The 12438-nt window shown below is 32.8% G+C and overlaps 1 protein-coding gene across 1 annotated transcript; it reads left to right on the top strand.

Annotated features, from left to right (window-relative positions):
• Positions 1-114: 114 nt before the first annotated feature.
• LOC133184345 (fizzy-related protein homolog) lies at positions 115-12438 on the top strand. Its single transcript, XM_061319389.1, has 13 exons — positions 115-189; positions 3876-3969; positions 4382-4510; positions 5157-5288; positions 5744-5806; positions 6240-6341; positions 6648-6803; positions 7282-7347; positions 7766-7868; positions 8602-9020; positions 9188-9292; positions 10250-10342; positions 11481-12438. Exons 2-13 carry the CDS (start codon positions 3904-3906, stop codon positions 11520-11522), a joined length of 1476 nt encoding a protein of 491 aa, XP_061175373.1. The 5' UTR covers positions 115-189; positions 3876-3903; the 3' UTR covers positions 11523-12438.

Raw genomic sequence — 12438 nt, 5'->3', positions numbered from 1 at the left:
ATATCCTGCTCTAAGCAACTCAACCATCGTCAATATTAGCAGGGACCTATTTACTAGTATGTAGGTCCCTGATATTAGGTACTTTGCGGGTCATTAGTAAAATCATAACGGGAAGTGACGCCATCTTGCAAGAAACATCCTGTACAGTTACAAATAACGATAATAACAAAGAATTTTAAGCATATGCAGGTTTGTAACTGGGATTGAATACATCTTTTTTTATCAGGTGAAAGTAATTATGATTGGAAGCAGCCTCTTCAACATTTTTCAACTTCTATGTACTATGTAGTTGCATTCTGTAATGTTTATTTTAGTCTGAAAATATCAATTGCCTCCCTTTGTTTTGTATATTGAAAATAGATATCAAATACAGCTTAAAATAACATCAACATAGAAATCATCGTTTTAGTATTGTGGGCGATGTTTTGCATTAAATGATATGTGTTTCACAAGCTTAGTTAAATCAAAAGATGATATCCGATCGATCGCATCTTCATACATGTGATAAGTCAAAGACCAAAAAACTGTACAGGAGCCATAAAAAAACTGGAATTTGGGTGAAAAAACTGTACACTGCCAATCAAAAAACGGTACAAAAAACGGTATAAAATATCACTTAAATTCTTCTGATAAGGCACCTTATTTCTAAACCAACAAATGTATATTGTTGCAAATGTCTTATTTTAAAAGTTGTAATGGAGATTTGAATGCTTTAAAATTTCATATATTGTGTTTTATAATCACAATGTTCTTATGAATCGACTATAAATTAAGCTAATTTAGATGATAGTTTGTTTGCCAGCTTTATATAGTATTAAATTAACGTGAGAGTCAATGTCTCCAATTTACATCTTGTTTATATTACTGATATATACATCAGCAATGTTAAATAACAGCAGCAAATACAATCATACATAAATTTCAGCACATAAAAACTTAAAACTATATCCTTTATTTCAGCGTAATCATGGTAATAAACATCGTATATTTTATATCTACGGAGATCTGGGTCAGATTCATGTATATCAACTTTAGAAGTTGGCTTAATTTTTTTTTCAATCAAGTTACGAAACATTAACAGTTATAATTAAGTACCCCTTTAAAAATAAAGCTACCTAAAGGGGTATCTTGATACGGATTTATAGGAAGATAATTATCCTAATTGGCAGTTCACACCTTCACATGCGATGGTTTGTGTACACTAGTTACATAATTATCAGAAGGTCAAGTGTCAAACACAGGTGACGTTTCCAGTGTCTCGCGAGCGAGAATGAGAGGGAAATGGCGGCATTTAGCGAGAAATTCAAAATACTGTACAAATTTTCATATTCCGTGAATTTTGGTGTCCCGCCGGTACACGATGAATGGGCTCGAAAAAACTGTACATTTTGCGTACCGCCTGTACATATCACATGTATGCATCTTGCACATCATCATGTCCAGCACAATCTCTTGAATTAACTATATAGCCGCCCCTATATAGCTTAATTAAGCTGTTCAGAATAACTTATTAAAGCTATTTATATGTAGTTTTTCACAAAAAAGTTTTGGAATTGTAAGAAATAGACAAAAAGTCACAAGTATGTGACTATTCTTATTTTCATATGTGTACTATGGACTATGAATACGAGTGTGACTAAAATGGGTAGTAAAACCCGGGCCGGGCCGGGAATTTTGAACCTCAAAACCGGGTTTTTGCTAATAACTGAAAAAATACTTAATTATTTGTCATGAAACTCACAGATGTAATTTAATACAACAAAATGTGTCTTCGCTGAGAGTTTCAACTCCAAATATTACTTTTTTCAATGATTATCGACGATTGTCATTTTCCCGGTGACTAAAATGGGTAGTAAATCCGGTTTACATATTTAGGTGTTTTGTACTTAATATTATTGAAATAATTGCAGTTTTTTGTAATGAATAGATCGAAATGAACTTAAACTGCCAAAAAATTATAATCATTTTATAAATATTTACCGATTGCAGAAAATAAATGCATTTTTTGAATACCCGGGACCGACCAAAACCGGACACGTTTACCCGGGACGAACCTTAAATTTCCGAGATAATGATGAGAGTAGTAAATATTCCTGAATCAAGCCAACTGCATAGATTTTATTAAATTTACTGGTAATATCTTCATGATCTTAATTTAACATGCCCCAAGCTATATCTGCAGATATATATATGTAATTTGAGGAAAATGAATACCTGAATACGAATCTAGCTGTAGCCTACAGTCTTTCTCTTGTAAAATCATTAAGATACATAACTCCATTAGTATTTTAAAAAAAAAGAATTATCGTGATTTTTGTGTATATTTCATTTATTTTCTCCATTTGTTGATTTATTTTATTTTTGGGGGGGGGGGGGGGGGAAGGTTACTTTTTTAATAAATTCTACATTATTCTGTACATCCGGTTATTTGATGGCAATTTTTCGGAATATTCCAGTTTGTCCCGGGCAAACGCGTCTGGTTTTGGATTGTCTCGGGATATAAAATATCGGCGATTATTTTAATTATCGACATTAATTTTTGCAATTGTCGTGATATTTAAGTTCTTAAAGTTAATTAACAACGACAAAATACAAAGGAATCCCATTTTTTGAGTGAAATTAGCTTTAAATCACCAAAATGAATAAACCGGGCTTACTACCCATTTTAGTCAACGGGAAAATGACAATCGTTCATAATAATTGAAAAACATAATATTTGGTGTTAAAACGCTCAGCGAAGACTCATTTTGTTGTATTAAATTACATCTGTAAGTTTCGCGATTAAGAATTCAGTATTTTTTCAGTAATTAGCATAAACCCGGTTTTCAGTTTCAAAATTCCCGGCCCGGCCCGGGTTTTACTACCCATTTTAGTCACACTCTATGAATCCAGTTGGTTTCGCCCCAATTACCTGTTTGCTCTGATAGGTTTCGTGCCGTTTCCCTGTTTGCCCTGAATGGATTTGCCCCAAGTCATTTTCTTCAAATGTATACAGTGTGCTTGATGTTTATTTAAGCCAAAGTCGTTTGATTAATGAGTGTTTAGATTAATATAATTATTGAGCACTTTAATAATTAAATTCAATTATGAATTGCCAATCAATACTAATGAATAATAATTTCCAGTCTGATTTTCATGACAGATCTATGATACAAACTTTTCTTTTAAAAATCATGAATAAGGGAAAAAAAAACAACAAATTCATCTGTGTTGAAATGTGCAAAATATATGTTTAGTTTAATCATTTCAATTTTATTCCAACAATTTCCATCTTTTTTTCAAAGTTTGATCTAAGTAGATTTACTTCATTAAAAATCTAATCAAATAGGTGTGCTGCATTGTTTGCTTTAAATAGATACAATAAAATCCTTTTCCATAGCACATATGCAAAATCCACAAACAAAAAACATTGAATATTTGTCATAGCAAACTGCCAAAATACAGACATGGAAAAATTAGAACGTTTTAATTACAGGTAGCAGGTATAATGGGGATGAAACCACTCGCAGCAAAACCACTCAGAGCGAACATGTAATGGGGCGAGCCCACCCATTACCTGGACTATCAAATAAGCAACCCATGTAACAGATAGTCCTAACATTGCTGCTTTTGAATACTTTTAAGCAAAAAATGTTTTTCCACTGTTTGGATAACTGTACACCACTTTGTGTGTGTTGAGGCATGGATAAGTGATTGCTTCACATTGTGCTGAATTATTACCAATTATCAAATGTTTGGTCACTCCTTATTTAAATTGGCACAATCTGCTTAAATTTCAGACTTTGCTGTAATATTAATGAGTTATTAGTTAAGTTAATTAGTTCATTTAAGAATTATGATAATTTCAAATTAAATTATTGAATATTTTATTTCAGTGAAATCTGATTACACATTGATGGATCCATGGATCCAGAATATGAAAAGAGACTTCTAAGGCAGCAGAATGGACAAATTTCTCCCTATGCATCGGTACTTTTTTTTTTTATTTGTGAAGGAAAAAGGAAATAAAAATTCAAGATGTTTGGTTGAGAGGTATCTTATTAATAAAACAATTGCTGAAATTTTGTTTACTGATTAGTTACTTTAAAGCAGACTTTAAAGTAATTTACAATGAATTATAAGCTATTAAATCTATATTAATTTAAAACATAACCTGAATTTCATATGTATTTACCCAAACCCTCTCTGAATATTTTCAGAAAATTCTTTTTATACTTGTAGTTTTCATGTGCTATGCCTAAATAGTGTTCAGGGATTGACATAACATGATATAGTGAAGTCAACTTCAGGTTATACATAAACCTTGACAAATATTTTGGTATAGTACATACAAAATGTACATTATTATGTATTTTCCTTTACTTATTCATTTTTTTTTCAGCCACTATCACTAAGTCCCAGACTTAGTCCTTCCAGCCCTATAGCTTCTCCAAGCAAAGACAAGTATGGTGACAGGTTCATCCCTAGTCGTGCAGGTGCTAGCTGGCAGATCAACTTCAATTTTTCAAAGGTATCTGTAAAACAAACTAAACAGGGAGTGTTTTTATATGTAGTAGTATCTTTATTGGCGTATACATTACATATATTGCCACAAAAGTATAACATTAGTTTTATAATATAAACATTGGTCAACGGGTGTTACACAGGTGCTTTATAATATAACTTAAAATATACATATATGAAAGAGGAACTATACAGCAGTATTTCCTATTATTAATCTTGCTTTAGAGTAAAGTTTTCCCTCTTTTTAAAACATTCAAACACATATTTCCCAAGTTTTTTAAGTACATTTTCTGAGTCGGAATTAAGTAATTCAATTAATTTTACCATACTAGGTCTTGCGTAAAAATATTTTTTAATATATTTTTCTCTTAACTCAACATAAAACTTGCATATATTAAAATATATATGCAAAGCCAAATTTGCTCAATTCATTTTGTTTGTAATAATTAAATTTTTTCCAATTTTTTTTACTCAAAAATGAAAAAAGGAACAGCAGGATAGAAACTTTTAAATGTTCTCCATTTGTATTAATGTTTGTGAGAATGGAATATTGAGTTGTTGACCTTTAGTCCTAGTGCAGTGTGAATATCTGTTTTTATTAATATTGGGTATTTGTACTGTATAAGGAATAAACAAACTGTATTTGATTCCAGGGAAGTCCCACCTCATCACCAACCCCCTCCTCAAAGTCGAAAGACTCGGCCAACGACTCGGCTAAAGATGGATTGGCTTACTCATGTTTATTGAAAAATGAATTGTTGTCAGCAGGAATAGAAGATCTCAAGGTACTTTTAGCCAGAAACATCTTCAGTATCCACAACACGTTCGGGGGAGGGGGCTCCAGGCCAGAGGCTTGTAAAATTGTCAGGCTTGTGAAAAATTCACCAATGCATATCCAAAGGGATTGTGAAATATGTTGCTGTTGAATGAATTCCTTATATATTAAAATATAAAAGTAACATATTTACAAAATATCAAAAGTGAAGTAAGGTAACATCCTAGATTTAAAAATTTTACTCAGGAGAGAGAATACATGTATTTATATAAAATTATATTGTTGGACATCATCAAATCAATTTATTGTGCAAAATCGGTTGGTTTAAAAAAAAGGTTGATGGGCTTGTTTCATCTGGGGAAAAGGAAAAGCAACCAGGACTGGTGGTTAAAAAGTTTTTGCACAAATTACTGATGTAGAATTTGTGCTTAAGCTTAAAAGTTTAATTATTATCATTTTCCACAGCATGATCATCTCTCAGATGACAGGAAGATACTTGTTCCAAAGGAGAGTCAAAATCTCTTTAGGGTAAGTTCTATTGATAAATTTCCTTTACTAATTTGCTCACTTGTGTCTGTGAACAGTGATCTTTATTAATCATGTAAATCAGTATAGTGTGTAAACTTGAGTTTATCATCAAATGAATTGTATACTGCCATGGTTAGATCCAGGATTTCTAGTTTATTTATTGATTGAGGGAGGGGTTAAAAATAAAATAGTCAGATTGAAAATTAAAGAAAGAAATGTGATGTCTGCAATGGTAGCATGCTTTTGATATGAATAAATGCCATTGTACAAATTTAGGTAAACAAATCCAAATTGATAATTAATCATTACACATAAATGTGAATTTTCCCAGCATATGTATACTTTTTGGTGGAGAGCTACACACTGTGTTGTCCCCCTTTTATCTAAGTCCACACTTGAAAGCTGCATAAACATTGCACATTTTTGTTTCCAGTACCATGTGCCTCGCAGAAGTCTGGACTTCAGTGATTCTTCTCCTTACTCTTTGTCCCCTGTGGGAAGCAAAAGCCAAAAACTTCTGAGATCACCACGCAAAGTAAGCATAATATCTGATACTGTAGAAGAATCCTTTCAAATGCAATACAGACACTTCTCATAACATACAGTAACAGTTGAACTTCCATATCTCAAAGACTTATATCTTGAATATCATGGATATGTCGAATTGATTTGGAAGTCCCAACCACTTATTTTTTAAGTGTTTTAACCTTGATATCTCAAATCTTTGGATATCTTGGAAGTTTTTTATCTCTGTCCTGAGTTTGAGATAATGAGGTTTGACTGTATTTTGTGTATAAAAAAAACTGGTGAACATTACTGAATACATATGGACATTTTACAGGCTGTCAGGAAGATATCAAAGATTCCATTTAAGGTGCTTGATGCCCCTGAACTACAGGATGATTTCTATTTGAATCTAGTCGACTGGTCCTCCCAAAATGTGCTAAGTGTAGGACTAGGAACCTGTGTGTACTTGTGGAGTGCATGCACTAGTCAAGTAAGAATTTCATACATTCATCCAGTATACCAGTAATATAGTGCATAATTTTTTTAAAGCAATTTCATTAATGGTTTTTAGAAAAAACATATTTTCAATTTTTATTATTTTTAGTTAGTAGTGGTTCAGAAGAATTTCATGAGACTTACTTTATGTGTCCCGCCCCCTTCCCAAATACATCAAAAAATAATGCATGCCATAGTGGTATCTATTAAAAAAATTAGTAAAAGAGACATTGATTCCTTATGCAAATGTGTAATGTCAAAGCTGGACCAAAAAACTAATTTTCTGTAAAATGCATCAAGTAATAAAAAATGTGTATGAAATACGTCCATGTCCTTTTGCCCCGTAATTACTGTAAATGTGAGATTCTGGAAATGTTTCAGTTACTTAGCATCAGGTAATGATTGGAACTAGAAAATCCATAGATGGGATTACCAAAACCAAACACTGATACCTATGAATTGTTCCTTTACAGGTGACCAGATTATGTGATCTCTCCAGTGACAACGACACAGTGACCTCAGTCTCCTGGTCAGAGAGGGTCAGTTAAACTGCTTAGGTTCTGTAAAACATATTTATGTAAATTAAAATTAATTTCTCGGACTTTAATATATATTGTGCAGTATAATAAATTTAAAACATGAACTAGTTCCAGAAAGTTATCCATCTTGACACCTCTTGTGTTTGTGTATGAATTATTACAAGACAAGCTTCACATTTGATTGATCAGGTTATTCTCACATCATCACATTCATCATCACAAAAATCATCACACACACACATCAACACACAAATCAACACGCTACATGAGCCAACTTTTCTGATGAAATTCAAATTTTATATTTTATTTGATATCCTTATTTCAAACACTTTTTGTTTGGCAATTTCTTTGAAGTTGAATAAAAATAATTATTTTGCATGTCAAATGATGATACTAAGTATTTTACTTTCATCGTTAGGGACACCTGGTAGCTGTGGGAACTCACAAAGGATATGTTCAAATCTGGGATGTAGCAGCAACTAAGAAACTGAACACATTAGAGGGTCACAGTGCCAGAGTAGGTCAGTATGGCTTGCTTCTAACATACAGATCCACTTAGTCCCATATCTTTTAAGTTGAAATTGAAATACAAATTAGCATTTCTTGCACAAGTTTGAAGACTTTCTGCTCTCTTATCATAATTGCATCCAATTACAAATTTATCTATCATTTTAGATATTTGCCATTGCCAGTCTGAATCTCAACAACAAAATGTTTAGGTGCTAAAAAAAAATCTACCTGTAGTGAGATGTTTAAGAAATCGAATTACTATCTTCAAAATTCTGTTTTTACCCTAAATTTATGTATACAACATACCAGCATGTTTATTTAAAAATTAAACCAAAAAGTTAATAAAATCGTAATTTCAGGCCTATGACAGCTGTTTAAAGCAGCTGTGGTGAATGGTTTGTAGAAAAGTATAAAAATATTTGAGGGTCGAAACATTATGAACAAAAAAGAATGTGATACCTTCCAGGATATATGAAATCATAGAATATGGAAACTGTTATCAATATTGTATGATAGTGTAAAAAGTAAAATTCTTGTGTGTGCCATAATTTTGTAATTTGGAAACTGGATCTTGTAGTTGCTCATATGACATCACTATTTATCGGGTATTAAGACATAATAAGATTAAATAAACTTTTGACAAAACTTTTAACAGGTTTTGATTAGAAATCCTTAGAGTAATAAAATTCAGAAAACTCAAACAAGGTAAACTATGATCAACTTGCAACTTAATCTTTACAACAGGTGCTTTAGCTTGGAATACGGATATGTTATCCTCTGGAAGTCGAGACAGACTGATTTTACAGAGGGACATTCGTACACCATGTGTCCTGCCTGACCGCAAACTGACCGGACACCGACAGGAAGTGTGTGGACTGAAATGGTCACCTGACCACCAGCATCTAGCGTCTGGTGGCAATGACAATAAACTGTATGTGTGGAACATGACTAGCACAAACCCTGTGCAGACATACAATGAACACTTAGCTGCAGTGAAGGCTATAGCCTGGTCCCCTCATCAACATGGACTGCTGGCTAGTGGTGGGGGTACGGCTGACCGATGTATCCGATTCTGGAACACTCTGACCTGCCAGCCCTTACAGTGTGTAGACACTGGCTCTCAAGTGTGCAATCTGGCCTGGTCAAAACACTCCAATGAATTGGTAGGTTATAAATCTATGTCACAAAGAATGTTTCTTATAAATTATAAATGATCTTTATGAAGAAAGATTTAAAGATGGTATATAGAGAAGTTCATTGTTTTTCTGTATTTTTTTAAAGACTAATAGAGCATGCAGTAATTGAAATTTCATTTCAATTTTATTTTTAGGTCAGCACTCATGGATATTCTCAGAATCAGATATTAGTGTGGAAATATCCTTCCCTTGTTCAGATTGCCAAGCTAACAGGCCATACATACAGAGTTTTGTATTTGGTAAGGGTCTCATAAGTTTAAGTTTTGCTTTAAACTGAGTGAACTGTCTGTGTTTTGTAAGTTATTTTGAATGAGTTCTCACCTTAAAAGAAACTAAAAAATCTGTCATGTCATATCTTCAAGAGATTAAAGATTGCTAAAAACAACAACAGAGACAAACAAATCTGTCAGAAAGTATAGGTAGGGTTATTAATGAGCTACATGTAAAAAAAGAAACCCAACATTTTCAAAGCTATCCAGAAAACATATATTTCAGTAGAAACTGGCATATAGGTTTAACAAACATGATATTATGCACTAGATACCTCTTCATTTCTTGACAAAATGCTACAGAAAAAGTCCACCTGCTTCTTTCATTCAGAATGTGCTCAATTGTTTTCTTGTTGTAGTCATTACAGGAGATCTTATTTACAATATTTATGATCTAATTCGTGCAATGCTACTTGCCTATGAGCAGTTGCACATTTCAGAGTTTGGGACATTGATATATACACCATATATTTTGGTCTGGTTCATTGAGTGTATCTTGAAACCATCTGACACAAGACACCTGTTAATGTCAGTGACTGATCAGACAAAAGCCAAGGGTTGTGTAAAGTTAGAACACCCTGGGAATCTTAGAGAGCTTGCATTTTGTTGAAATGCTATGAAAAATTCTGTGCACAAATATGAACAGAAAGATTTTATGTGTTAGTGAAAAACTTCAGGAGCACTTTGATTTCAGTGATGGACAATGTAATTTCTGTTTGATTAAAAAAAAATTCAAACTGCACAAAATATTAGAGTAGCCAGACTTCATAATCTGTAATATCATTTTGAAAGAAAAAATTAAATTCTCAAAAAAAAATGCATTGAAAAATTATAGGGATGATGATAATAATGTATTTTGTTTACATGATGCTAGATATAAATCCTTCAGTATTACACATCTCCACGTGAATAATTTTTTTTTAATAGGCTATGTCTCCTGATGGGGAAGCCATTGTGACAGGGGCAGGGGATGAAACTCTGCGATTCTGGAATGTTTTCAGCAAGACTCGCTCAACCAAGGTAGGTAATATGTACAGGCAGAAAAACAATGCTGTAACTTTGTGCATTAATATTGCAAAGTTGTAAATTGTAATCTTAATCATATTTATTCTACTTATACGGTAAATTGAAATTATCTTTGTCATATTTTTCACTCTGTGCATCTTACTGGGGGATATATTGCTATCCAAAAGTAGGTCACAGTGACCTGATTTTGGAATTTTATGTTGATGTATCTTGGGGTAGGTGAGTAGTAACCCAAAATTAGGTCACAATGAGATCATTTTGGTATTAATTAAAGCTATACATGATAAGATTGTGTATAGTCATATTTTGCAGAGTATGAGCCCTTTATTAACTTACCTTGTTAGTTAATGCCTCAAAGGAGGGGGGTGGGGGGTCATGAGTGTGACTTCTTTTGGGTCATGACCCATGACCCAAAAGAATTCACAGTGATCTCAATTTGATATTTTATAGCTATGCATAATTAAATTGTGTCTGGATCATATTTTTTCTTGCACTGTATGAGACCTAGAATCATCAATTTTTGTCAATTTGTGCCTCTTGGGTTGAAGGTGTGTAGTGATCCAAAAGAAGTCATGGTGACTTCAATTTCAAATTTTTTGTCTATTTATAGTCAATTTGTGTCCAAGTCGTATAATGCACAGTGTGAGACCAAGAATCATGAAACATTGTCATTTGATATTTCTTGGGCAAAAGTATGTCATGTCCAAAAGTAGGTCATTATGACCTCTTTTTGGAATTCTAAAGCTAAAGTCAGGATCGTTTTGTGCAGTGTGTGCATCTAGTGAAACCAAAAATAGGTCACAGTAACCTCATTTTGAATTCTATAGCCATCTATAGTCAAATTGTTTCTGGGTCATATCTTTAACATTTTGAAGCCCATGACCATCAAACCTTGTCAGTTAATGCACTGGGTGAAGGGATGTTGGAACCCAAAAGTAGATCAAAGTGACCTCTTTTTGGCTTTATATCATGGCTATGTCAGGGTCACAGTTTGTGACCTTGAGTATGCATAAATAGCATCTGACGTACCTGTGGATGGGTGTGTCATGTTTCATGGCTGTGCACTTTATTAGGTTTTAATTTTGTTTGCATTGTATGCTGGATTCTCAAAGATTTCTCTCTTTATCTACAGGAGTCAAAATCAGTGTTAAATTTGTTTACACGTATTCGCTGAGGATGGATGTCCTGTACGGTGCCCTTCACACTGTGTGTTCCTGTTGTTGACAATAGACCTGTGGACAAGTTGTTGTTCAGATATATGTGTTTTATGTCAGTGGTTTGTTTTAGTGACTGTGTTTTACCAGGTCTTATGATGTTCTGAATAGTGTCAATCATCACTGACCATGACTAGATAGATAATTGTGAAAGTAAATATGCGCTAGATATATATGGTACATGTTTGGTGCATGTATGGTACTTTTTGGCTGTGTTAATACATAGATTACCTCACTGCCACAATTATTTGATCAGTGATGAACATGTTTATACATTTATTTTCAAGAAATAATACAAATGACTTATCATAGTCACAAAATCAAAACATCAAAAAAGAAAGAAGAATTCTGAGAGAGGAGTTACTTTTATTTACAAATATGGTAAATGCAATTTTACATTTTGAAAACTTTTCACTGAATTCGTACATCCAAATTCTGAATTCTTTTTGAGTTTTAGTCCTCATTTCTAAAAAAGTAATATTTGTAGCTTTATTTCATTAATTTTAAACTCCGGTTCACTTTTGCCATACTTGATGACTTTCATGTATTAATTAAACAGTTTTTAAGAAAAAAACATTGCTTAAGACACAGAAAAGAATGTTCCAATTACTATCTTCCAATTCAGCGACATATACAAACAATTATTTTGAAGGCTTGTCCTGAAAGTAGTGTAGAATTTGGATTTTTTTTGGTTTTACTTTGTTTTCTTTTAAACTTCTCCAAAATTATAGACAGGATTCCTATTTTATATTATGTACACATTGACTGTGACCCATTGTTTTATTTATATATAACCTAAAATGCAAGGAAGCAGCTGCATAATTTTTGTTAGCAGAAATATATGTTCATTATAATAAAATATTTTGTACCAAAAAA

This window comes from Saccostrea echinata, unplaced genomic scaffold, assembly GCF_033153115.1.
Source record: "Saccostrea echinata isolate AGI-Se365-2 ecotype Australia unplaced genomic scaffold, CSIRO_AGI_Sech_v1 ptg000010l, whole genome shotgun sequence".
Taxonomy (NCBI): Eukaryota; Metazoa; Mollusca; class Bivalvia; order Ostreida; family Ostreidae; genus Saccostrea; species Saccostrea echinata.
This window is presented reverse-complemented; position numbering and strand designations above follow the sequence as displayed.